This window comes from Haematobia irritans, chromosome 2 (genome assembly GCF_050003625.1).
Source record: "Haematobia irritans isolate KBUSLIRL chromosome 2, ASM5000362v1, whole genome shotgun sequence".
Taxonomy (NCBI): Eukaryota; Metazoa; Arthropoda; class Insecta; order Diptera; family Muscidae; genus Haematobia; species Haematobia irritans.
The window spans coordinates 152,642,950-152,667,154 of NC_134398.1; the positions used below are offsets into that span (position 1 = coordinate 152,642,950).

At 32.4% G+C, this 24,205-nt stretch overlaps 1 protein-coding gene across 12 annotated transcripts in view; it reads right to left on the bottom strand.

Moving 5' to 3' along the window:
* The window catches only part of LOC142226579 (CD109 antigen-like), a 95,933-nt gene that overhangs the window by 21,646 nt on the left and 50,082 nt on the right, over nt 1–24,205 (bottom strand). Inside the window, exon 5 of one of the 12 annotated variants that reach the window (XM_075296675.1) lies at nt 1,505–1,661. The exons of 5 other annotated variants lie outside the window; for them this stretch is intronic. In XM_075296675.1, the coding sequence (XP_075152790.1) occupies nt 1,505–1,661 (157 nt within the window). Of the gene's footprint in view, nt 1–1,504; nt 1,662–1,834; nt 2,016–5,504; nt 5,647–11,086; nt 11,319–14,872; nt 15,066–15,371; nt 15,550–22,270; nt 22,431–24,205 lie in introns of all 12 variants that reach the window. 6 more of the 12 variants (XM_075296670.1, XM_075296676.1, XM_075296665.1 and 3 more) reach the window with 6 other exon arrangements.

Sequence of the window (24,205 nt, forward strand, 5' to 3'; positions counted from 1 at the left end):
CGCATCGCGAAAATCCGAGCTACTCGCACGCAAAGCTGGCAAAATCGCTAAAAGTTGCCAAATCAACCGTTACAAATGTAATTAAAGTGTTTGGGGAACGTTTGTCGACAGCCAGGAAGTCTGGATCGGGGAAAAATCGAAAACCGGAAGCCGCTGAGACGACAAAGAGAGTTGCCGGTAGTTTCAAGCGAAACCCTAACCTCTCTCTCCGAGATGCCGCAAATTAGCTGGATGTATCGTCTACAACCGTGCATCAAGCCAAAAAGCGAGCCGGACTATCGACTTACAAGAAGGTAGTGACTCCAAATCGCGATGATAAACAAAATACGACGGCCAAAGCGCGATCCCGGAGGCTGTACACGACGATGCTGACGAAGTTTGACTGCGTGGTAATGGACGACGAAACCTACGTCAAAGCCGACTACAAGCAGCTTCCGGGACAGGAGTTTTATACGGCAAAAGGAAGGGGAAAGGTAGCAGATATTTTCAAGCACATAAAACTGTCAAAGTTCGCAAAGAAATATCTGGTTTGGCAAGCCATCTGTACCTGTTGCTTGAAAAGCAGCATTTTCATAGCTTCCGGACTGTCAACCAAGAAATTTACATGAAAGAGTGTTTGAATAAACGTCTGCTGCCTTTCCTAAAGAAACACGGTTGTTCCGTACTGTTTTGGCCGGATTTGGCATCTTGCCATTACGGTAAAAAGGCCATGGAGTGGTACGCCGCCAACAACGTGCAGGTGGTTCCCAAGGACAAGAACCCTCCCAACACGCCAGAGCTCCGCCCAATTGAGAAATACTGGGCTATTGGCAAGCGGAACCTAAAGAAGACCAAAAAAACTGCTAAGGACGAGCAGCAGCTCAAGGCAAACTGGCTTTCTCTGGCGAAGAAGGTGGACAAGGTGGCTGTACAAAATCTGATGGCAGGTGTCAAGCGTGAGGCCCGGCAATCCGGATTTGGAAAAGCGAAAGCCTAACTGAATATTTTTCCTGAATTTTATACTAATTGAACTTGAAAAAGAAATTTGATTTTTTAAATAAACGATTTCACCGATTTACACGCGTTTTCCCTTGACCAAATTTTGACCGTATCACCCTTTATTTCTTAAATGATGGGTGTAACAATTTGACACCTACAAGTGAAATTAAATTATTTAATTTTATTTAATTATTTAAACTGCAGACAATTTAAAAATATGGGACGAATAATGTGTATATTTACGGAATTTTATTTTTTGTACTTTATAAACCGAATATTCGCTTAAATATTGTTTAACTAATTTGCAACTAAAGTGATATGTATGTGGTTATTGTAAAAATACGTCCTATCACTTATTTCTTTTATGCTATCAATAGTACAAAAATTTCAATCTTCGTGAATTTTAATTTGTTTTTTTTTTTTTTTTAATTCCAGAACATAAATCACCAATATCCATAACCAACAAATCAAACAAAAAACAGATACAGCCCTAAAAACTATCGAAAAAGCTTTTGTTTTTTCATACTTCTCAGAGTCATATAGCCAAACATCCCGAAAGTCATGACGTATTTGTGCAGGATTTTCAGAAGCTACGGATATAAAACTTTCTTCTTCTTTGGCCAAATACAAAACAGGGCCAGCAAAGGCGGAGGAATACAAAGGAAGTGGTAAAGGAAGATAATCTGCAGATAAAAAGTAGAGTTTATAATTAAAGTTTTAGTAAAATAAAAATCAAGGTAATTAATTGTTAGATGCCATACAATAGGATGCTACAATACAAAAAAAGTATCCATTATATCGTACGAATATATAGTAGGAATTTTTACAAATATAAAATAATTTATTAGAATCAAACCTCATATCATTTTCAGAGGAAAACCAATTTTCAATAAAATTCGTTCGTTCCGTAAATACAATTTCATCGTCACTTGATGCTGGCTGAACGGTAATAGAGTCTATTTCATCATAAGAAATATCACTTTCGGATTCATAAGCCACATCGAGATATATATTCGAATCGTCCTTTTTGCGTTGGGCTTTAATGAATTAATAAGACATTTATTTTAATATTTGAAGGTTGCTACACTACTCAAACAAGAAATAAAAAACTTCTGTTTTGTATGTCAAGAACCTACTTGATATTCAGTTCAAACAGAGAATTTGACTTTTAGTTTTTTGTTTTTAGATTTAAATACTTAAATCTTTTTATATAAAAATTACAACTTAATTAAATTGATATTAAGTGTACATTTAAATGCATTTTAATTTTTTGTTTTTATTATTAAATTTAAATAATATTTTTTTTTAATTAAAATAAAAATATAATTAAAGTCTATATTTTAATTAAATTTAAATTTAATTATATTTTAATTTAAATTAAAAAAATATATTTAATAATAAAATCAAAATAATAATTTAAATTTTAATTAAACTAAATTTAAATTTAATTCAAATATAGATTTTAATTAAACACTAAATTCAAATAGAGAATTTTATGTTTTATGTTTAAGTTTTTAATTTCTATTTATATTTAAATTCAAATTTAATTTTTTTAAATTAAAATTTAAGTTCAAATTTTCTTTTCTTTTTTATTCTTTTATTATTACATTTATTATTATGATATAAATCTTTTAATATAAAAATTAATATTTAGATAAATTTATATATAAAACTAAATTTGAATTAAATTTAATTAAATGTATATTTAAATACCTTTTTGTTTTTATTATTAAATTTAAATATTTTATATTTTTAATTAAAATTTATTTGAATTTCAATTTAGGTCTACATGTTCATTAAAATTAAACTTAGATTTAAATTTAATTAAATTTTGATATAAATTGAAATTAAAAAAAAAAATAAATAAAAAATATAATAAAAACAAAATAGTAATATATATTAATTATACCCTCCACCATAGGATGGGGGTATATTAACTTTGTCATTCCGCTTGTAACATATCGAAATATTGCTCTAAGACCCCATAAAGTATATATATTCTGGGTCGTGGTAAAAATTGAGTCGATCTGAGCATGTCCGTCCGTCTGTTGAAATCACGCTAACTTCCGAACGAAACAAGCTATCGACTTGAAACTTGGCACAAGTAGTTGTTATTGATGTAAATAGGTCGGATGGTATTGCAAATGGGCTATATCGGTCCACTTTTACAGACCCCCAAGTTTGGCTTGCGGAGCCTCAAAGAGAAGCAAATTTCATCCGATCCGACTAAAATTTGGTACATCGTGTCAGCATATGATCTCTAATAAACATGCAAAAATTGGTCCACATCGGTCAATAATTATATATAGGCCCCATATAAACCGATCCCCCGATTTGGCTTGAGGAGCCACTAAGAGAACAAATTTCATCCGATACGGCAGAAATTTGGTACGTGGTGTAAATATATGGTCTCTAACAACTAAGTAAAAATTGGTCCACATCGGTCAATAATTATATATAGCCCCGATATAAACCGATCAGCCGATTTGGCTTGCGGAGCCTCTAAGAGAAGCAAATTTCAACCGATCCGGCTGAAATTTGGCACATAGTGTCAAAATATGATATCCAACAACCATGCAAAAATTGGTCCACATCGGTCCACAATTATGTATAGGCCCCATATAAACCGATACCCCGATTTGGCTTGCGGAGCCTCTAAGAGAAGCAAATTTCATCCGATACGGCTGAAATTTGGTACATGGTGTTAGTATATGGTCTCTAATGACCATGCAAAAATTGGTCGACATCGGTCCATAATTATATATAGCCCCCATATAAACCGGTCACCAGATTTCACCTTCGGTGCCTTTTGGAGAAGCAAAATTCATCCGATCTGGTTGAAATTTGGTACGTGGTGGTAGTATATGATATTTAAAAACCATGCCAAAAGTGGTCCATATAAGTCCATAATCATATATAGCCCCATATAAACCGATCCCGAGATTTGGTTTTGGAGCCTTTTGGAGGTGCAAATTTCATCCGAGTCAGTTGAAATTTGGTACATTGTGCTAGTATATGGCCGTTAACAACCATGCCCAACTAGGTCGGTCTATAGTTATATATTGCACTCAGATAAATCGATCCCCAATCACACAAATTGGTCTATATTAAGTTCATAATTGTATATAGCCCCCATATAAGCGGGTCCAATATTTCAATTCTGGCTCTCTACGTACCGTGCAAAAGTCCATATCGATTCGTAATTATTTGTAGACTTACCTATACATACCGCTTTAAGAAAACGATGTTAAGAATGACAGTCTTTCGTAGAAGTTTCTATGCAATCCATGGTGGAGGGTACATAAGATTCGGCCTGGCCGAACTTACGGCCGTATATACTTGTTTAAATTTAATTCAAATATATAGTTTAGTTTAAATTCAAATAGAACGTTTTAATTATTGTTTTTAATTTATATTTATATTGAAATTTAAATTCAAATTTATTTGTTTTTAAATTAAAATTTTAATTAAATATAAATTGAACTAAAATTTGTTCAATTTATTTTATTCAAATTTAGAGTTAAACTTAATTCAAATATAGTTTGATGGATTTTAGTTTAATTATAAATTAAAAACCAAAAGTTTAAATTCATAATTTGAATTTTAAGTTTAATTACAAATTGAATTTTAATTTTAGTTGTAATTTTATGTTTATTTTTAATTCTAATTTTAATTTTTATTTTAAATATAAATTTATGTTTAATTATATTTAATTTTTGTTAATTTTATATATAAGTTTCAATTGCATTTGCAATATCAAATTAATTTTTTAATATAAATTATATTTCTAATTTAAATTAAATTTGACTTTACAGAACTAAGATAATATGATTTATGTTGTTATACGTAGAGTATGACATAAAATAATTTGTATTAACATACACAACACAACGTAAAACATTACATTTAAAACATAGAAAAAACACAAATCATCAAAAAACATCAAATAAATAAAAAATAATACAACTGAAGGGATATTGAAAATTACACAAATATATTTACTTACAACAAAAAAAAAAAAAGATCTGTAAATAACATTCCCCAATTTTTATAAATTATAGGTGAAAATGGATAAAGAGTGACTTTATCCCAGCAAAAAAAAGATGGAGAAATTCGCATCATCATTCTTCATTTTTTATTTTTTTTTTTTTAATAAAGAACATGTCGAGACATTATTACACCCATAGAAAATATCGTGCGTGCTCATTTCAAAACGCAGCGTTCATAAAAGCGAATCAAATATATGTGGTGTCAAACTGAGAACAGACGGTGTCAATCTGACAACGATAAAATGACACCTTGTCAAAACAACAACCAGCGTCCATGATGGTCACGAATTTACACCACCATGGTAGGAATATATCGATATATTTAATTCCTTAGTTATCTCAATTGAAAATTTAATGAATAATTTTAAATATATACACGCGTAGAAGTAATATGAACACCTCAAACATATTTCGTGAGCATAATGATATTTTTGGACGGTGAACATGGAACAATTCAAATAAATCCATTTGACGTACTTTTGAATACTCTCAAAAATCCAAGTTTCTTTAAAGTCTTTTCGTACAGTTGGTTCACTGAATGAATTTCCAAAAACTGCATCAGGATATGCCATTGATGGTGCCATTGCCATATGATAAAAAATTTGTTCCTGATACATATCTGAAAATTAAATTTATGATAAAAGTAAAATAAATGTTTTAAAGCTCAGCAGTGCTTTTATCCGCTTCGGTGGCGATTCGGAAATTTTGTGAGTTATGATTTTTGAGGCCGGTATTAAATGACGCTAGTAATGAAAATAACATTTAAAATGTACGATTGGCTATGTTAGGAAAAAAATTGTAAAAGACCTACATCAATTTCTAAACCAGAACTTAGGAGTCTAAACTACTGAAAAATATTGCTAACATTTTTGAGGGGTTTAACTTAACGTTGAAATAGTGATTAGTTCAGTGTTGTGTCCTAAGTTTAGGTGAGTCCTAGATGTTCAGAATGCCAGAATATATACCACAGGGTAATAATCAGTGGATCATAGATGGAGAAAAGAAAAGGAACTAGGATGAGATCCAACGATTTCGTTTTTACTTTAATTATGTTGGTAGTGAGTGTGAGCCAAAGAAGCGGGAAATTTTACTAAGGATATATTTAAGACATAATCTACTTTTAAATTCATTAGTACTTTGCGTACTTCATAATGGGAAGCAAATCTTAATTTTTTAATCTTTGTATACTCTCCACCATAGGATGGGACGTATACTAACTTTGTCATTCCGTTTGCCGCCGCCACCTTCAGGAATCATAGGAAATCAAATCTGGGACTCGGTTTATATGGGAGCTATATAAGATTATAAATCTAAGCGAACCAATTTATGCATAGTTATTAGAGGCCATAATTTTCTCCTTCAAGAGATATGGGAGCTATATATATGGGTCGATATGGATCAAGTTTCACATGGTTGTTAGAGACCACGCAGCATATTTCTACCGGATCTGATGAAATTTGTTCCTCCAAGAGCGTCCGCAAGCCAAATCTGGGGGTCGGTTTATGTGGGAGCTATACCTAAATATGGCCCGATATAACACATTTGAAATACCATCCGACCTACATCAATAACAACTACTTATACCAAGTTAGCTTGTTGCGTTCGGAAGTTAGCGTTATTTCAGAAGACGGGTGGACGGACAACATCGCTAGACTCAAGGCTTACCGCGACCCAGAATATATACACTTTATGGAACCTGAGACCAATATTTTGATGTGTCACAAGTGGAATGTCAAAATTAATATACCCCCATCCTATGGTGGAGGGTATAAGAATGATAGCAAATTTTTAAGTTTTTAATAACAAAATTAATTGAAGCAATCAATTCTATTTTTACACCCTCCATCATAGGATGGAACTATATTAATTAACTTTGTCATTCCGCTTGTAACACATCGAAATATTGCTCTAAGACCCCATCAGGTATATATATTCTGGGTCGTAGTGAAATTCTGAGTCGATCTAAGCATGTCCGTCCGTCTGTTGAAATCACGCTAATTTCCGAACGAAACAAGCTATCGACTTGAAACTTGGCACAGGTGGTTGTTATTGATGTAGGTCGGATGGTATTGTAATTGGGCCATATAGGACAACTTTTACGTATAGCCCCCATATTAACCGACGCTCAGATTTGACTTGCGGAGCCTCTTGGAGGAGCAAAATTCATCCGATCCGGTTGAAATTTGGTACACGGTTTTGGTATATGGTCTCTAGGAACCGTGAAAAAATTGGTTCACATCGGTTCATAATTATATATAGCCCCCATATACACCGATCCCCAGACTTGACTTCCAGAGCCTCATGGATGAGCAAAATTCATCCTATTCGGTTGAAATTTGGTACGTGGTGTTAGTAAATGGTCTCTAGCAACCATGCAAAAATTGGTCCATATTGGTCTATAGTTATATATAGCCGATCCCCAAAAATAATCTAGTAAAATTTTATTTCTATAGAAAATTTTTTCAAAATTTTATTACTATAGAAAATTTTGTCAAAATTTTATTACTATAGAAAAATTTGTCAAAAGTTTATTACTATAGAAAATTTTGTCAAAATCTTATAACTATAGAAAATTTTGTCAAAATTTTATTACTATAGAAAATTTTGTCAACATTTTATTACTATAGAAAATTTTGTCAACATTTTTTAACTATAGAAAATTTTGTCAAAATTTTATTACTATAGAAAATTTGTCAAAATTTTATTACTATAGAACATTTTGTCAAGATTTTATTACTATAGACAATTTTATCAATATTTTATTACTATAAAACATTTTGTCAAGATTTTATTTCTATAGAAAATTTTGCCAAAATTTTATTACGAGTACTATAGAAAATTTTGTTAAAATTTATTACTATAGAAAATTTTGTCAAAATTTTATTACTATAAAACATTTTGTCAAGATTTTATTACTATAGACAATTTTATCAAAATGTTATTACTATAAAACATTTTGTCAAAATTTTGTTTCTATAGAAAATTTTGTCAAAATTTTATCACTATAGAAAATTTCGTCAAAATTTTATTACTATAGAAAATTTTATCAAAATCTTATAACTATAGAAAATTTTGTCAAAATTTTATTACTATAGAAAATTTTGTCAAAATTTTATTACTATAGAATATTTTGTCAAAATTTTATTACTATAGAAAATTTTGTCAAAATTTTATTCCTATACAACATTTTGTCAACATTTTATTACTATACAACATTTTGTCAAGATTTTGTTACTATAGAAAATTTTGTCAAAATTTTATTACTATAGTAAATTTTATAAAAATTTTATTACTATAGAATATTTTGTCAAAATTTGATTACTATAGAAAATTTTGTCAAAATTTTTTTACTATAGAAAATTTTGTCAACTTTTTATTACAATACAACATTTTGTCAAGATTTAATTTCTATAGAAAATTTTGTCAAAATTTTATTACGAGTACTATAGAAAATTTTGTCAAGGTTTTATTTTATAGAAAATTTTGCCAAAATGTTATTACTATAGAAAATTTTGTCAAAATTTTATTACTATACAACATTTTGTCAAGATTTTATTACTGTAGAAAATTTTGTCAAAATTTTGTTACTATAGTAAATTTTGTCAAAATTTTATTACTATAGAATATTTTGTCAAAATTTTATTACTATAGAAAATTTTGTCAAAATTTTGTACTATAGAAAATTTTGTCAAAATTTTTTTACTATAGAAAATTTTGTCAAATTTTTATTACAATACAACATTTTGTCAAGATTTCATTTCTATAGAAAATTTTGTCAAAATTATGTTACGAGTACTATAGAAAATTTTGTCAAGATTTTATTTCTATAGAAAATTTTGTCAAAATTTTATTTCTATAGAAAATTTTGTCAACATTTTATTACTATAGAAAATTCAAAATTTTATTACTATACAACATTTTGTCAAAATTTTATTACCATACAACATTTTGTCAAGATTTTGTTACTATAGAAAATTTTGTCAAAATTTTATTACTATAGTAAATTTTATAAAAATTTTATTACTATAGAATATTTTGTCAAAATTTTATTACTATAGAAAATTTTGTCAAAATTTTTTTACTATAAAAAATTTTGTCAACTTTTTATTACAATACAACATTTTGTCAAGATTTAATTTCTATAGAAAATTTTGTCAAAATTTTATTACGAGTACTATAGAAAATTTTGTCAAGGTTTTACTTCTATAGAAAATTTTGCCAAAATGTTATTACTATAGAAAATTTTGTCAAAATTTTATTACTATACAACATTTTGTCAAGATTTTATTACTGTAGAAAATTTTGTCAAAATTTTATTACTATAGTAAATTTTGTCAAAATTTTATTACTATAGAATATTTTGTCAAAATTTTATTACTATAGAAGATTTTGTCAAAATTTTTTTACTATAGAAAATTTTGTCAAAATTTTTTTACTATAGAAAATGTTGTCAAATTTTTATTACAATACAACATTTTGTCAAGATTTCATTTCTATATAAAATTTTATCAAAATTATATTACGAGTACTATAGAAAATTTTGTCAAGATTTTATTTCTATAGAAAATTTTGTCAAAATTTTATTTCTATAGAAAATTTTGTCAAAATTTTATTTCTATAGAAAATTTTGTCAAAATTTTATTACTATAGAAAATTTTGTCAAAATTTTATTACTGTAAAAAATTTTGTCAAACTGAATTATTTACGTATTTAATCGGCCTCTTTTTGTTTAATATACCCCGTATGAACTAACTTACAATTGAGAAGACAGTGTTAAGAAGTTTTGAGATGCCTTGCTATCGGCAAGTGTTACCGCAACCCAAGTAATTCGATTGTGGATGACAAACTTTAGTACAAGTTTCTATGCAATCCATGGTGGAGGGTGCATAAGATTCGGCCTGGACGAACTTACGGCCGTATATACTTGTTTTATTTTCAAGAAGCTCCGCTAAAGAACTTTTAAACCCCACAATGGACATATCTGTCACCTTGCCTATATATTCCATAAGTCAGTTAAGAACTTAACTGCTGAAATGGTTTCAGTTCAGTTAACCACATAGAAGAAGCTCATTGCAGCGGATCCACTTAGAGAATTGAATTTAGTTAACCGATTTTTTATGCAAATATACCCATTTCAATGTTCTTATTTGTAACGACCACCATCTTAGACCATATCCTTTCGAGACGTATGCTACTAGAATATCCGGCCTTGCTCAGGGCTTGGGGGTGTTCTTGTCGGAAAGGATATGCCTTGGTCACTTACATTAACATTATTATTTTTTTTTTTTGTAGCTTTATGTTATATCTGAAGCAAAGGATACACCCAGACTTTATATAGATAGAGGGAAACTCTTTTTGCCACCCAAAATTAAACATTTTTGGGGACTACCCTTAACCTTCATATAGAGGTTATTTATTATAAGGACAAAACTCCTAATGCAAAGTTCAAAGGTCAAGCAAAATTTTTTGTTTCAGAAAAATTTGTCTACGCAAAAATTATATTTGCATTTTAAGGATATAAAATCGTTGAATTTATCATAAAAATTTTTGAGTGTTTTGCTGATTTAATATAAAAGAATTTAGTTTATTTAAAATTATAAATATTTTAATTTGATTTTGTCCAAAATCCCGCGCAGACCCCAAAGATAATTTCAGTCATAAGTGACAATCCGCTGATTGTGATTAAAATTCATTATTTTAATAAAATACTCGATTTATGGCTATAATTCGTAATATTCGTATACTATTTAGCAAATTTCACTAAGAATTTTCCAGACAGTTTTTGAGTTTCAAATCAGAACTACACTTAATGATATATCGTCCATGACCAATATATCGACCAATTATCAACGATTCAAATGTTAATTTTCGAAACTAAATATAATAAACGATACAAAAACAAACTATATATAATCGGTTGTTTTTACCACGATGTTGGATGATAAATTCAAGGTGTGACTTGGTCATATTATGCATATATGATCATTTCCGAAGCAAAGCAATTTTTAAACGACACAAAAGCAAAATCACATAGATGATGTTCATTTATTTTTACATACTCGTTAATATTTTCGAAAATCCATGTAGCAATAAATTCTTTGCGTACTGTTGGTTTAATCATTTGTTTTGGAACTACCATATTGGGTGCTTGTGTGGATGAATGTGAGGGCAATATTTTATAAACCCCGGAGTATGGAACGGCAATGGGTGTTGCACTAGGTATTCTTCCAACACCATTTGTCGAAGATGATACTCCCTTTCGACGAACAATTGGGCGTCTAAGCCACAGAACTAAAATTAGATATTAACTTTAGTATATGAATATCAAATATGGATGGACGTATTGTATTTCCATGCAATCCTCGGGGTTTGTTGTTGAATACATCTTTAAAACTGATTATATGATTTGACTTATGGAGCCTTTTGAAGGAGCAAATTTCATGCGATTCGGTTGAAATTTGTCCCTCTGAGTACAGAGCGAAATCTAATCTACCTTTTTTATCTAACATAGACACCATATAGATTAATTTAAAATTGAGAAGACAGTGTTAAGAAAAAACTATACCTTGATATTGGCAACTATTACCGCAACCAATCCGTATTTGATTGTGGATGACAGTTTTGGTACACAATCCATGGTGCAGAGTACATAAGATACGGCCTGGTCGAACTTCCGGCGGTACATACTTGCTTAGCTTTATTTTTAATTTAGTTTTTTCACTTAAATAAGAGGCTGGCTGATAAGTCCCCGGTCTAACAAAGAAAAACACATTTTTTTTTTTTCAAAATTCGTTTTTATTCAACATAGTTCCCTTCAAGAGCGGTACAACGATTATAACGACTTTCCAAATTTTTGATACCATTTTGGTAGTACCCCTTCGGTTTTGCCTCAAAATAGGCCTCAGTTTCGGCGATCACCTCTTCATTGCAGCCAAATTTTTTCCCTACGAGCTGGGGGCAAGATCTGGTGGGTGGGGAAGCAATTCGAAGCCAAATTCATGAGTTTTTGCCATCGTTCTCAATAACTTGTGGCACGGTGCGTTGTCTTGGTGGAACAACACTTTTTATACCCTCCACCATAGGATGGAGGGTATATTAACTTTGTCATTCCGTTTGTAACACATCGAAATATTGCTCTAAGACCCCATAAAGTATATATATATTCTGGGTCGTGGTGACATTCTGAGTCGATCTGAGCATGTCCGTTCGTCCGTCCGTCCGTCTGTTGACTTCCGAACGAAACAAGCTATCGACTTGAAACTTGGCATAAGTAGTTGTTATTGATGTAGGTCGGACGGTATTGAAAATGTCCACTTTTACGTATAGCCCCCATATAAACGGACCCCAAATTTGGCTTGCGAGGCCTCTAAGAGAAGCAAATTTCATCCGATCCGACTGAAATTTGGTACCTGGTGTTAGTATATGGTCTCTAACAACCATGCAAAAATTGGTCCACATCGGTCCATAATTATATATAGCCCCCATATAAACCGAACCCCCGATTTGGCTTGCGAGGCCTCTAAGAGAAGCAAATTTCATCCGATGCGGCTGAAATTTGGTACATGGTGGTAGTATATAGTCTTTAACAACAATGCAAAAATTGGTCCACATCGGTCTATAATTATATATAGCCCCCATATAAACCGATCACCAGATTTGACCTCCGGAGCCTCTTGGAAGACCAAAATTCATCTGATTCAGTTGAAATTTGGTACGTGGTGTTAATATATGGCCTCAAACTCCCATGCGAAAATTGGTTGGTATCGGTCCATAATTATATATAGGCCCCATATAAACCGATCCCCAGATTTGACCTCCAGAGCCCGTTGGAAGAGAAAAATTCTTCCCATTCGGTTGAAATTTGTTAATTGATGTTAGTATATGGTATCCAACAACCATGCAGGAATTGGTTCCTATCAGTCTATAATTATATATAGTTCCCATATAAACCGATCCCCAGATTTGACCTCCGGTGCCTTTTGGAGAAGCAAAATTCATCCGATCTGCTTGAAATTTGGTACGTGATGATAGTATATGATAGTTAACAACCATGCCAAAAGTTGTCCATATCAGTCCATAACCATATATAGCCCCATATAAACCGATCCCGAGATTTGGTTTTGGAGCCTCTTGGAGGAGCAAATTTCATCCGAGTAAGTTGAAATTTGGTACATTGTGCTAGTATATGGTCGTTAACAACCATGTTTAACTAGGTCCATATCGGTCTATAGTTATATATATCCCTCAGATAAATCGATTTCCAATCACACAAAAATTGGTCCATATCACGTTCATAATTGTATATAGCCCCCATATAAGCGACCCCAATATATCAATTCTGGCTCTCTATGTACCGTGCAAAAAGTCCATATCGATTCGTAATTATTTGTAGACTTAACTATACATAACTTTTTTGTCTAATATATACCACGTATGGACTAACTCACAATTTAGAAAACGATGTTAAGAAGTTTTAAGATACCACAACCCAAGTAATTCGATTGTGGATGACAATCTTTCGTAGAAGTTTCTACGCAATCCATGGTGGAAGGTACATAAGATTCGGCCTGGCCGAACTTACGGCCGTATATACTTGTTTCTTCTTCATATGGGGCCGTTTTGCCGTGATTTCGACCTTCAAACGCTCCAATAACGCCATATAATAGTCACTGTTGATGGTTTTTCCCTTCTCAAGATAATCGATAAAAATTATTCCACGCGCATCCCAATAAACAGAGGCCATTACTTTGCCAGCGGACTTTTGAGTCTTTCCACGCTTCGGAGACGGTTCACCGGTCGCTGTCCACACAGCCGACTGTCGATTGGACTCAGGAGTGTAGTGATAGAGCCATGTTTCATCCATTGTCACATATCGACGGAAAAACTCGGGTGTATTACGAGTTAACAGCTGCAAACACCGCTCAGAATCTTCAACACGTTGTTGTTTTTGGTCAAATGTGAGCTCGCGCGGCACCCATTTTGCACAGAGCTTCCGCTTGTCCAAATATTGATGAATGATATGACCAACACGTTCCTATGATATCTTTGAGGCCTCTGCTATCTCGGTCAACTTCATTGTACGGTCATTCAAAATCATTTTGTGGATTTTTTTGATGTTTTCGTCGGGCGTCCACTGCGTTCACCGTCCTCCGTGCTCATTTCACCACGCTTCAATTATTTTTGATTTTCCTGGGGCAGAGTCCGGAAACTCATTGTCAAGCCAAGTTTTTGCTTCAACCGCATTTTTTCCCTTCAGAAAAAAGTATTTTATCAAAACACGAAATTCCTTTTTTTCCATTTTTTCCGCAATAACAAAAGTTGCTTCACAAAAGACGCTCTATCTCACAAACTTATTAACTTACAGACGTCAAATTTTGACACGAGTCATTTGAAGGTTGGTACTATATAAAAATAATATGCATTTAATACTAGCGACGCCATCTATGTGTCAGACCGGGGACTTATCAGCCAACCTGTTATGTTAACGATGATCCAATATTTGCCCAATTAATGCCACTATACCTAACTTAACCTAACACAGTAATACCGTGGATATTCAACAGTCAGTTCCTAGTATAATGAATACAACTAATTGTGAAGTTTGATCAATTATGAACTATTAGCTTATCTATTTTGTATAAATTTTCTAGCTTAAATATCATAGAAATGAACTGATGTATTGAGGATTTTGATTCGAAAATTATTTAAACGAAATATGCTATACTCTGGATTGAAATAAAATGTCATAAGTTCAACAACAAACTACATGTTAGGGATGATGCTTAATTTAATGTTAATTACAATATGCAAGAGATATCGAAGAATAAATTATATGTCCTTCGTACTTATTAACATCGTCAAATATCCAAGTTTCAATGAATTCTTTACGTATTTTAGGTTCTACAATCGGTGACAATGTAGTAGTGGTAAAAAATGTTGGAGCTGTTGTGGTAACTATTAAGGGTTCTCCATTTGAATCTAACGATGCGGCAAAAGGACGTAATGTATATTGGAAATATATTGGATAATCGTATATTTCTGAAATGTAAACAATTCGTAAGTATTTAAATATGGTATATATGTTATGCTCTTCACACACAAAAAAATCATTAAATTTAATCAAGAACCTTAAAAATCGTTAATTCAATTTAAATTAATACAATTTAAATTATTCATTTCCGTTTTGGTAGGATCATGCAGTTTCTTTGAGAAGGTGGGAGGGAAAGGGGACATTTAATAATAAAAACATGTGCTACTTAAATTATGAACGTTTTATATGAATGTTAATTAAAATTTATGGACAATTTCAATAGTCTTAGATCAAAACTGTGTATTATTTCATACTTGTTTATATTTTCGAATAGCCACGTTTCCACAAATTCTTTACGTATTTTGGGCACTGTAAATGATGAGGTTGTGATGAAAGGGAATGGTGTTGTGACTATAAAGTCTTTACTATCTTTATAGAATGGACCTCCAAGTGGACGTGGAATGAAGAGATGTAAATGTGGTCTAATTTGTACTGCAATTCAAGAGAATATATATGTTTGAAATATATCAAAACTTAATAATTTTTTTGTTTGTATTCAGAATTTCTTCTAAATTGAAGTCATTGGTTCGTAATAATAAAAATTAGAATAAAAATAAAATTTATAAAATGTAGAATTGTCAGGGAAAAAATGGGATTGAACCCATGGCAGCCTGTATGCAAGGCGGATGAACTGATATTTAAGAAATCAAATATGGGGGCTCTAAATTTAATCTTGTAAACTTAAGGGCCATTTTTACTTCCACATAGTTCAACAAATTTAAATTTAATCTTCCAAAAATAAATATTAAATTTGGACGAAAAACCTGACTGCATTGATATCAGGCTAACATAAAAATAGTAAATTTTAAACTTTCTATAAAAAAAAAAACACATTTTCTATTTGTAAAAAAAATACATAAATAATTTATAAATTTTATGTACTTATCTGCCAAAATATTTTAAATAAAAATTTATCAAATATTAGTTCCTTTGTACTGAAATATTTTAATTTTTTGAAAATAGAAAACATAAAAATAGTAAATTTAAAATTTTCTATAAAAAAATCATTTTCTATTTGTAAAAAAAAAAATACATAAATAATTTATAAATTTATTGTACTTATCTGCCAAAATAGTATAATATTAATATTATTAAATGTTTAAATAAAAAAATTATCAAATATTAGTTCCTTTGTACTGAAATATTTTAATTTTTTGAAAATAGAAAACAAACTGGCTTTCGCCGGATCATGTAAAAATTTTAAAGTCGAGCAGATTTATTATTTAAGCTGCTAATCCTAAACATATTTATTAATCTAACATCGAGATCGCAATCTTACATTTTATCAATATGAACTCCCTAAAAAAATTACGCTGTTATCCCTAAAGTAACATTAATAACGGGTCAACCATAAATTAATGATTTTTATACCCTCTACCATAGGATGGTGGTATATTAATTTTGTCATTCCGTTTGTAACACATCGAAATATTGCTCTAAGACCCCATAAAGTATATATACATATTCTGGGTCGTCGTGCAATTCTGAGTCGATCTAAGTATGTCCGTCCGTCTGTTGAAATCACGCTAACTTCCGAACGAAACAAGCTATCGACTTGAAACTTGGCACAAGTAGTTGTTATTGATGTAGGTCGGATGGTATTGAAGACATATCGGTTCACTTTTACGTATAGCCCCCATATAAACGGACCTCCACATTTGGCTTGCGGAGCCTCTAAGAGATGCATATTTCATCCGATCTGGCTAATATTTGGTACATGGTGTTGATGTATGGTTTCTAAAACCATGTTAAAATTGGTCCATATCGGTTCAGAAGCCCCCATATGAACCGATCCCCAGATTTGGCTTGCGGAGCCTCAAAGAGAAGCAAATTCCATCCGATCCAGCTGAACTTTGGTACATGGTGTCGGTATGTGGTCTCTAACAACCATGCAAAAATGTGTCTAAAGGGTGATACGGTCAAAATTTGGTCAATATAAACTTGATGTATTTCTTTCAATTTTGCATTTAAAAAACCTGAACACCCCTCATTCCGAAGGTGTGTGTGTGTAGAATGTTGCTCCTATTTTGATTTTGGAATTCACTCTTCAGTTGTCAAAATGCCGTCCAAGCAAGAAGAGCAGCGTATCAAAATTTTGCTCGCGTATCGCGAAAATCCGAGCTACTCGCACGCAAAGCTGGCAAAATCGCTAAAAGTTGCCAAATCAACCGTTACAAATGTAATTAAAGTGTTTGGGGAACGTTTGTCGATAGCCAGGAAGTCTGGATCGGGGGAAATCGAAAACCGGAAGCCGCTGAGACGACAAAGAGAGTTGCCGGTGGTTTCAAGCGAAACCCTAACCTCTCTCTCCGAGATGCCGCAAATAAGCTGGGTGTATCGTCTACAACCGTGCATCGAGCCAAAAAACGAGCCGGACTATCGACTTACAAGAAAGTAGTGACTCCAAATCGCGATGATAAACAAAATACGACGGCCAAAGCACGATCCCGGAGGCTGTACACGACGATGCTGACGAAGTTTTACTGCGTGGTAATGGACGACGAAACCTACGTCAAAGCCGACTACAAGCAGCTTCCGGGACAGGAGTTTTATACGGCAAAAGGAAGGGGAAAGGTAGCAGATATTTTCAAGCACATAAAACTGTCAAAGTTCGCAAAGAAATATCTGGTTTGGCAAGCCATCTGTACCTGTGGCTTGAAAAGCAGCATTTTCATAGCTTCCGGGACTGTCAACCAAGAAATTTACGTGAAAGAGTGTTTGAATAAACGTCTGCTGCCTTTCCTGAAGAAACACGGTTGTTCCGTACTGTTTTGGCCGGATTTGGCATCTTGCCATTACGGTAAAAAGGCCATGGAGTGGTACGCCGCCAACAACGTGCAGGTGGTTCCCAAGGACAAGAACCCTCCCAACACGCCAGAGCTCCGCCCAATTGAGAAATACTGGGCTATTGTCAAGCGAAATCTAAAGAAGACCAAAAAAACTGCTAAGGACGAGCAGCAGTTCAAGGCAAACTGGCTTTCTGCGGCAAAGAAGGTGGACAAGGTGGCTGTACAAAATCTGATGGCAGGTGTCAAGCGTGAGGCCCGGCAATTCGGATTTGGAAAAGCGAATGCCTAACTGAATATTTTTCCTGAATTTTATACTAATTGAACTTGAAAAAGAAATTTAATTTAATTTTTTAAATAAACGATTTCACCGATTTACACGCGTTTTCCCTTGACCAAATTTTGACCGTATCACCCTTTACATCGGTCCATAATTATATATAGCCCTCATATAAACCGATCCCCAGATTTGGCTTGCGGAGCCTCAAAGAGAATCAAATTTCGTCCGATCCGGCTGAAATTTGGTACATGGTGTTGGTATATGGTCTCTAACAATCATGTCCGAATTGGTCCATATCGGCCCATAATTATATATAGCCTTTATGTAAACCGATCCCCAGATTGGATCTCCGGAGCCTCTTGGAGGAACAAAATTTATCAGATCCCGTTGAAACTTAGTACGTGGTGTTAGAATATGGTATTGAACAACCATGCAAAAATTGGTCCATATTGGTGCATAATTATATATAGCCCCCATATAAACCGATCCCCAGATTTGGCTTGCGGAGCCTCTAAGGGCCAAAAATAATCTACCAAAATTTTATTGCCATAGAAAATTTTGTCGAAATTTTATATTTCCATAGATTTATATTTCCATAGAATTTTATTTCTATAGAAAATTTGTATTCTATAGAAAATTTTGCTGCTATAGAAAATTTATGAAGCACCTCTTAGTTAGAGAGGAATATTTTGCAAAATCTTCAAAAAGATCAAGAATTCTACCAATATATAGCGCCCATATAAACCAATCCCAAGATTTGCCTTGCGGAGCCTCAAATAGAAGCAAATTTCATCCGATCCGGCTGAAATTTGGTACATAGTGTTGGTATATGGTCTCTAACAATCATGAGAATTGGTCCATATCGGTCCATAATTATATATAGCCCCCATATAAACCGATCCCAGATTTGGCTTGCGGAGCCTCTAATAGAAGCAAATTTCATCCGATCCGGCTGAAATTTGGTACATGGTGTTAGTATATGGTCTCTAACAACCACGCAAAAATTGGTCCATATCGGTGCATAATTATATATAGCCACCATATAAAGTGATCCCTTTATGTAAACTTTATGTAGCCGATCCCCAGATTTGATCTCCGGAGCCTCTTGGAGGAGCAAAATTTATCAGATCCGGTTGAAACTTAGTACGTGGTGTTAGTATATGGTATCGAACAACCACGCAAAAATTGGTCCATATCGGTGCATAATTATATATAGCCACCATATAAAGTGATCCCAGATTTGGCTTGCGGAGCCTCTTGAAGGAGCAAAATTCCTCCGATCCGGTTGAAATTTGGTACATGGTGTTAGTATATGGTATCTAACAAACATGCAAAAATTGGTCCATATCACTGCATAATTATATATAGCCCCCATATAAAGTGATCGCCAGATTTGACCTCCGGAGCCTCTTGAAGGAGCAAAATTCATCCGATCCGGTTGAAAATTGGTACATTTCGCTAATGTATGGCCGATAACAACCATGCCAAAAATGGTCAGTATCAATCTATAGTTATATATAGCCCCCAAATAAACTGATCCCCAATCACAGAAAAATCACGATTGCCAATCGAGCCAAAAATAATCTACCAAAATTTTACTGCCATAGAATATTTTTTCAAAATTTTATATCTCTATAAAAAATTTTGCCAAACTTTTATTTCTATAGAAAATTTTGTCAAAATTTTATTTCTTTAGGAAATTTTGTCAAAATATAATTTCTATATAAAATTTTGTCGAAAATTTATTTCTATAGAAAATTTTGTCAAAATTTTATTGCCACAGAATATTTTTTCAAAATTTTATTTCTCTATAGAAAATTTTATCAAAATGTTATTTCTATAGAAAATTTATGAGTCGTTTCAAAGTTGGAGAGGAATATTTTGCAAAATCTTCCAAAACATCACGAATTCTACCAAACAGTAAAGAATCTGCCATTTTTGGTAGACTCGTGTTCATAATTGTATATAGCCCCCATATAAAGCGACCCCATATTTCGATTCTGGCTCTATAATTACAGCACAAAAGTTCATATCTGTTCGTAATTATTTCTTCCCTGTATACCGGTCAAGAACTGAATATATACGTATTTAATCGACGATATACGTATTTAATGGACTAATTTACAATTTAGAAGATGATGTTAAGAAATTTTAAGATACCTTGCCATCGGCCGCAACCCAAGTAATTTAATTGTGAATAACCGTCTTTAGTAGAAGTTTCTATGCAATCCATGGTGGAGGGTACATAACATTCGGCCTAGCCGAACTTATGGCCGTATATACTTGTTATAGTTAAAAAGTTCCTAATATTATTAAATATTATACTAAAATAATTCTAAAAGAATATCTGTGGCTTGGTGCTAAAAGGGCCAATGTCAAAATATTCAGTTTTGAGATAATTGAACTTGAATGTTTTAACAAAAACTATTTTAACTATAGCAGCCACTGTTTCATTCCATACGTAGCATGTAGAAGATGATTTTCTTCCCATCGTTTGGTAGATGGTATGGTTAAATGTCCACACTTGACGTTTATAAAAGGGCTAAAGTAGACATTGGCCCTTTTAGCATTAAGTTTTATAGATGAGTTCATAATGACATTGGCCAGCTTTACGCTTATTTAACCCCTTCTGGGTAAAATTTAAGATTCACTGTTTTATAATTATGAAAGATAGCAAAAAAAGAAATCTAATGCAATGATTAACTCAAAACAGCAAAATATTGACATTGGCCCATTTAGCACCGAGCCACAGATATAATATTCTAAATATAAAGATTTATATGGTCTTCTCGTCATTTAAATATATTGAAAAGCTGAGGAATGTGGAAGTACTGAAACGATCGTCCATCTAACAGTCTTGCAGTCAAACGAACGTTTGAAAAAATATTTATATTTCTTCTATTGATTTAGCTATTAGTAAATTAACTATCAATTAGTAACCGAAATCTTTCAACCGATAACGAAATCAATGCACTTTTTGTTAGAAACAAAATTATCATTAAACTTTGGTTTAAGTACAAAGAACCAGAACAGACTTAGTTTAGGGAGATTTAAAATTTTGAAAAACATTAGAAATTTACAATAACTCAGTTCACTACCGGTGAAAACTTTGTACATCATTATTGTTACCGTTACAATTAAGAAATAAATAAAAAAAATATATTTATAATTTCGTACTTGATTGAATTGCTGATATTCCAAATGTTAATTAGGTTTTGTCGAATCATCGGTTTTGAAGTATATGCAATATTTATTACAGGATAATCGGAATAATCTTCTTCATCAAGATGAAGAGCGTAGAGCCCAGATCTGAAGTTGAATTCTTCATTATCTAAATGGTAAGGACATATTTTCTTTTTTACAATTAAAGATATAAATAATTATTCTAAATACAAGATTAGTACACACAAAGAAAATTTCATTAAAATTGAGCCAACGAAAAATTTTCATTGATAGAACGAAACATTTTCATTAAGACAATGAAATTATTCGTTAATAGTACGAAACATTACGTTGATTAACAGAAGATTCGTTATAATAACGAAAAATTTCGTTGTATTAACGAATTTGTTTCATTGGATCACTTTTAATAACACGTTTCGTTAATATAACGAAACCAGTGAAAAAAATCTATTTTCGTATAGCTGCGTAAAGACTTTAACCGAAACAAAAATGCAGTTTTAAACTGGTATTCAGATAGGATGAGAGACATATCCGTCTTCCGATTTAAACTGGTTTTTCGTTCGACATACGGAAACAGGGTATTATTCTTTAAACACTTGTTGAAGCGATTTGTCAGAACTTCAAAATTGTTATTCCAATATTGGATATTTTTACGTATATACTCGTAGGGCACACCCTACCAACATAACATATTTTCGATCAAAACAACAAAAAAGGCGATTAGCGAAATTGTTTTATTTTAATTTCACTACCTACTTTTAATTTAAATAAAATTAAATTTTGCTTAATTTAATTTTATTTCCCAATAGCCATAATGGTATTCAAAACACTTTGCAACAGTTACATTTCCACTAATTCATGCAAAATCAACTTGTATTCTTATTATATAAAGAGTAGTACATACTTATATAGATTGTCAAAAATCCAAGTTTCAATAAAGTTTTTACGAATTTTTGGTTTATTTTTATTTGGTCTGAATTTTAGGGATATTCTAGAATCCAAATCTTCATCATCTACTTCCATAAAAAGCAAATCGTACACCAAGTCAATGACTGTTAAATCAACTACAAAAAAGTAAATTATTCAAGCTTTATTAATAAAGAAGATTATGGAATTCGATCAATTGATTGATTATTGAAAAGAAAATGTCAGATGTCAATGCTAACTATACATGATTCAGTCTAGGCTAATGGAATGACTCATGTCCACTCGAACTTGGTTCTTCTAAAATGAACAAGGGAAGTTATGGTAAGTGTTCGAAGTACATACGATAAAACACCTCCTAGGGATATCGTTTTTCACGTATTTTAGAATGCTATCTTATGTTAACACTGCAATGTCATTAGGCCACCCTTAGTTTACGGGTAGATTAGGCTTTTACTTCTAGTTCAGGTGCTGCCCAAATCTATTTTAAGCTCAATGACAAAGTTCGTCTTTCTATAGCCAAATCCGAACGGCGTGCACGGAAAGAATTTTCTTCGTAAAAAGAACGAACCATTTCGTTAAAAGTACGAAATTTGTCATTGCTTTACAACCAAAGAAACTTTTCATTAAAAGATCGAAATGTTACGTTCTTTTAACAAAATTTGTTCTTCATAGTTGTATGTAAAACTTTCGTACATTTTATGAAAAATTGTCGTACATTTTATGGAACAGTTTCGTACTTTTTATGAAGCAGTTTCGTACTTGTTATTAAAAACTTTCGTACTTTTTATGAATCAGTTTCGTACTTTTTATGAAAAAATTCGTACTTTTTGTGAAAAATTTTCGAAAGCTTAGAAAAAAATGTATATTCCGAAGTGTATTTGGTTGTAGTAACAAGTTTGAAAAATATCATCACTACTTTACATCTTAAGTTTTTGAATAATATTTGGTGTGGCTGATTCACTTTTATTCATAGCATGCTGTCACCCAAATGAGAAGTCGCATAGATATGCATTAAAATTTTGAATAAAGTAATACACTCAAGCACATTATCAAAGACATTTTTATGCTGCGAATGGAAATTTTACAACTTCAACTTCTTCGTAATTACAACCAAAAAATATTTCGTACTTTTTATGAGGAAAATTTAAAGTAGAATGTTTCATAAAATATTCATAAATTCGTACAAACTTCTTTACAAAAAACATGAAATTTGAAGAAAGTTTCGTTAAAAGTACAAACGAAGAAAAGTTAATGTAGAATATTTTTTGTTTTGACGTGTCGTATATTCCTAAGTTTTAGGTATAGTGGCAGCCCGATATTTCAGGCTCACTTAGACTATACAGTCCATTGTGATACCACATTGGTGAACTTCTCTCTTATGACTGAGTGCTGCCCTATTCTATGTTATGCTGAATGACAAGGGACCTCCTTTTTATAGCCGAGTCCGAGCAGCATTCCACATTGCAGTGAAACCACTTAGAAAAGCTTTGAAACACTCAGAAATATCACCAGCACTACTGAGATGCGATAATCCACCGCTGAAAAACGTTTTGGTGTTCGGTCGTAGCAGGAATCGAACCCACGACCTTATGTATGCAAGGCGGGCATGCTAACCATTGCACCACGGTGGATGGGAGCCACATAAACTAACCTTGGTCGAAACTGGGTTTGAACCCACGACCCTGTGTATGCGACCCATTGCACCATGGTGGCTCCCTTCGTATATTCGTAAAATTTAAACGAATGCACATTTTATTGTTTTAATGAAGAATTCACGAAGAAGAGTTAATGAAGAGTACCAGCAAAAAATGGAGCACTATTTCAGCAGGATTGTAAGGGAGAGAGGCAGTACCAACTGCTTTCAAAACAACCGAATCAGCGCTGATTTTTGCGGGCGATGTCCCGATTTAGA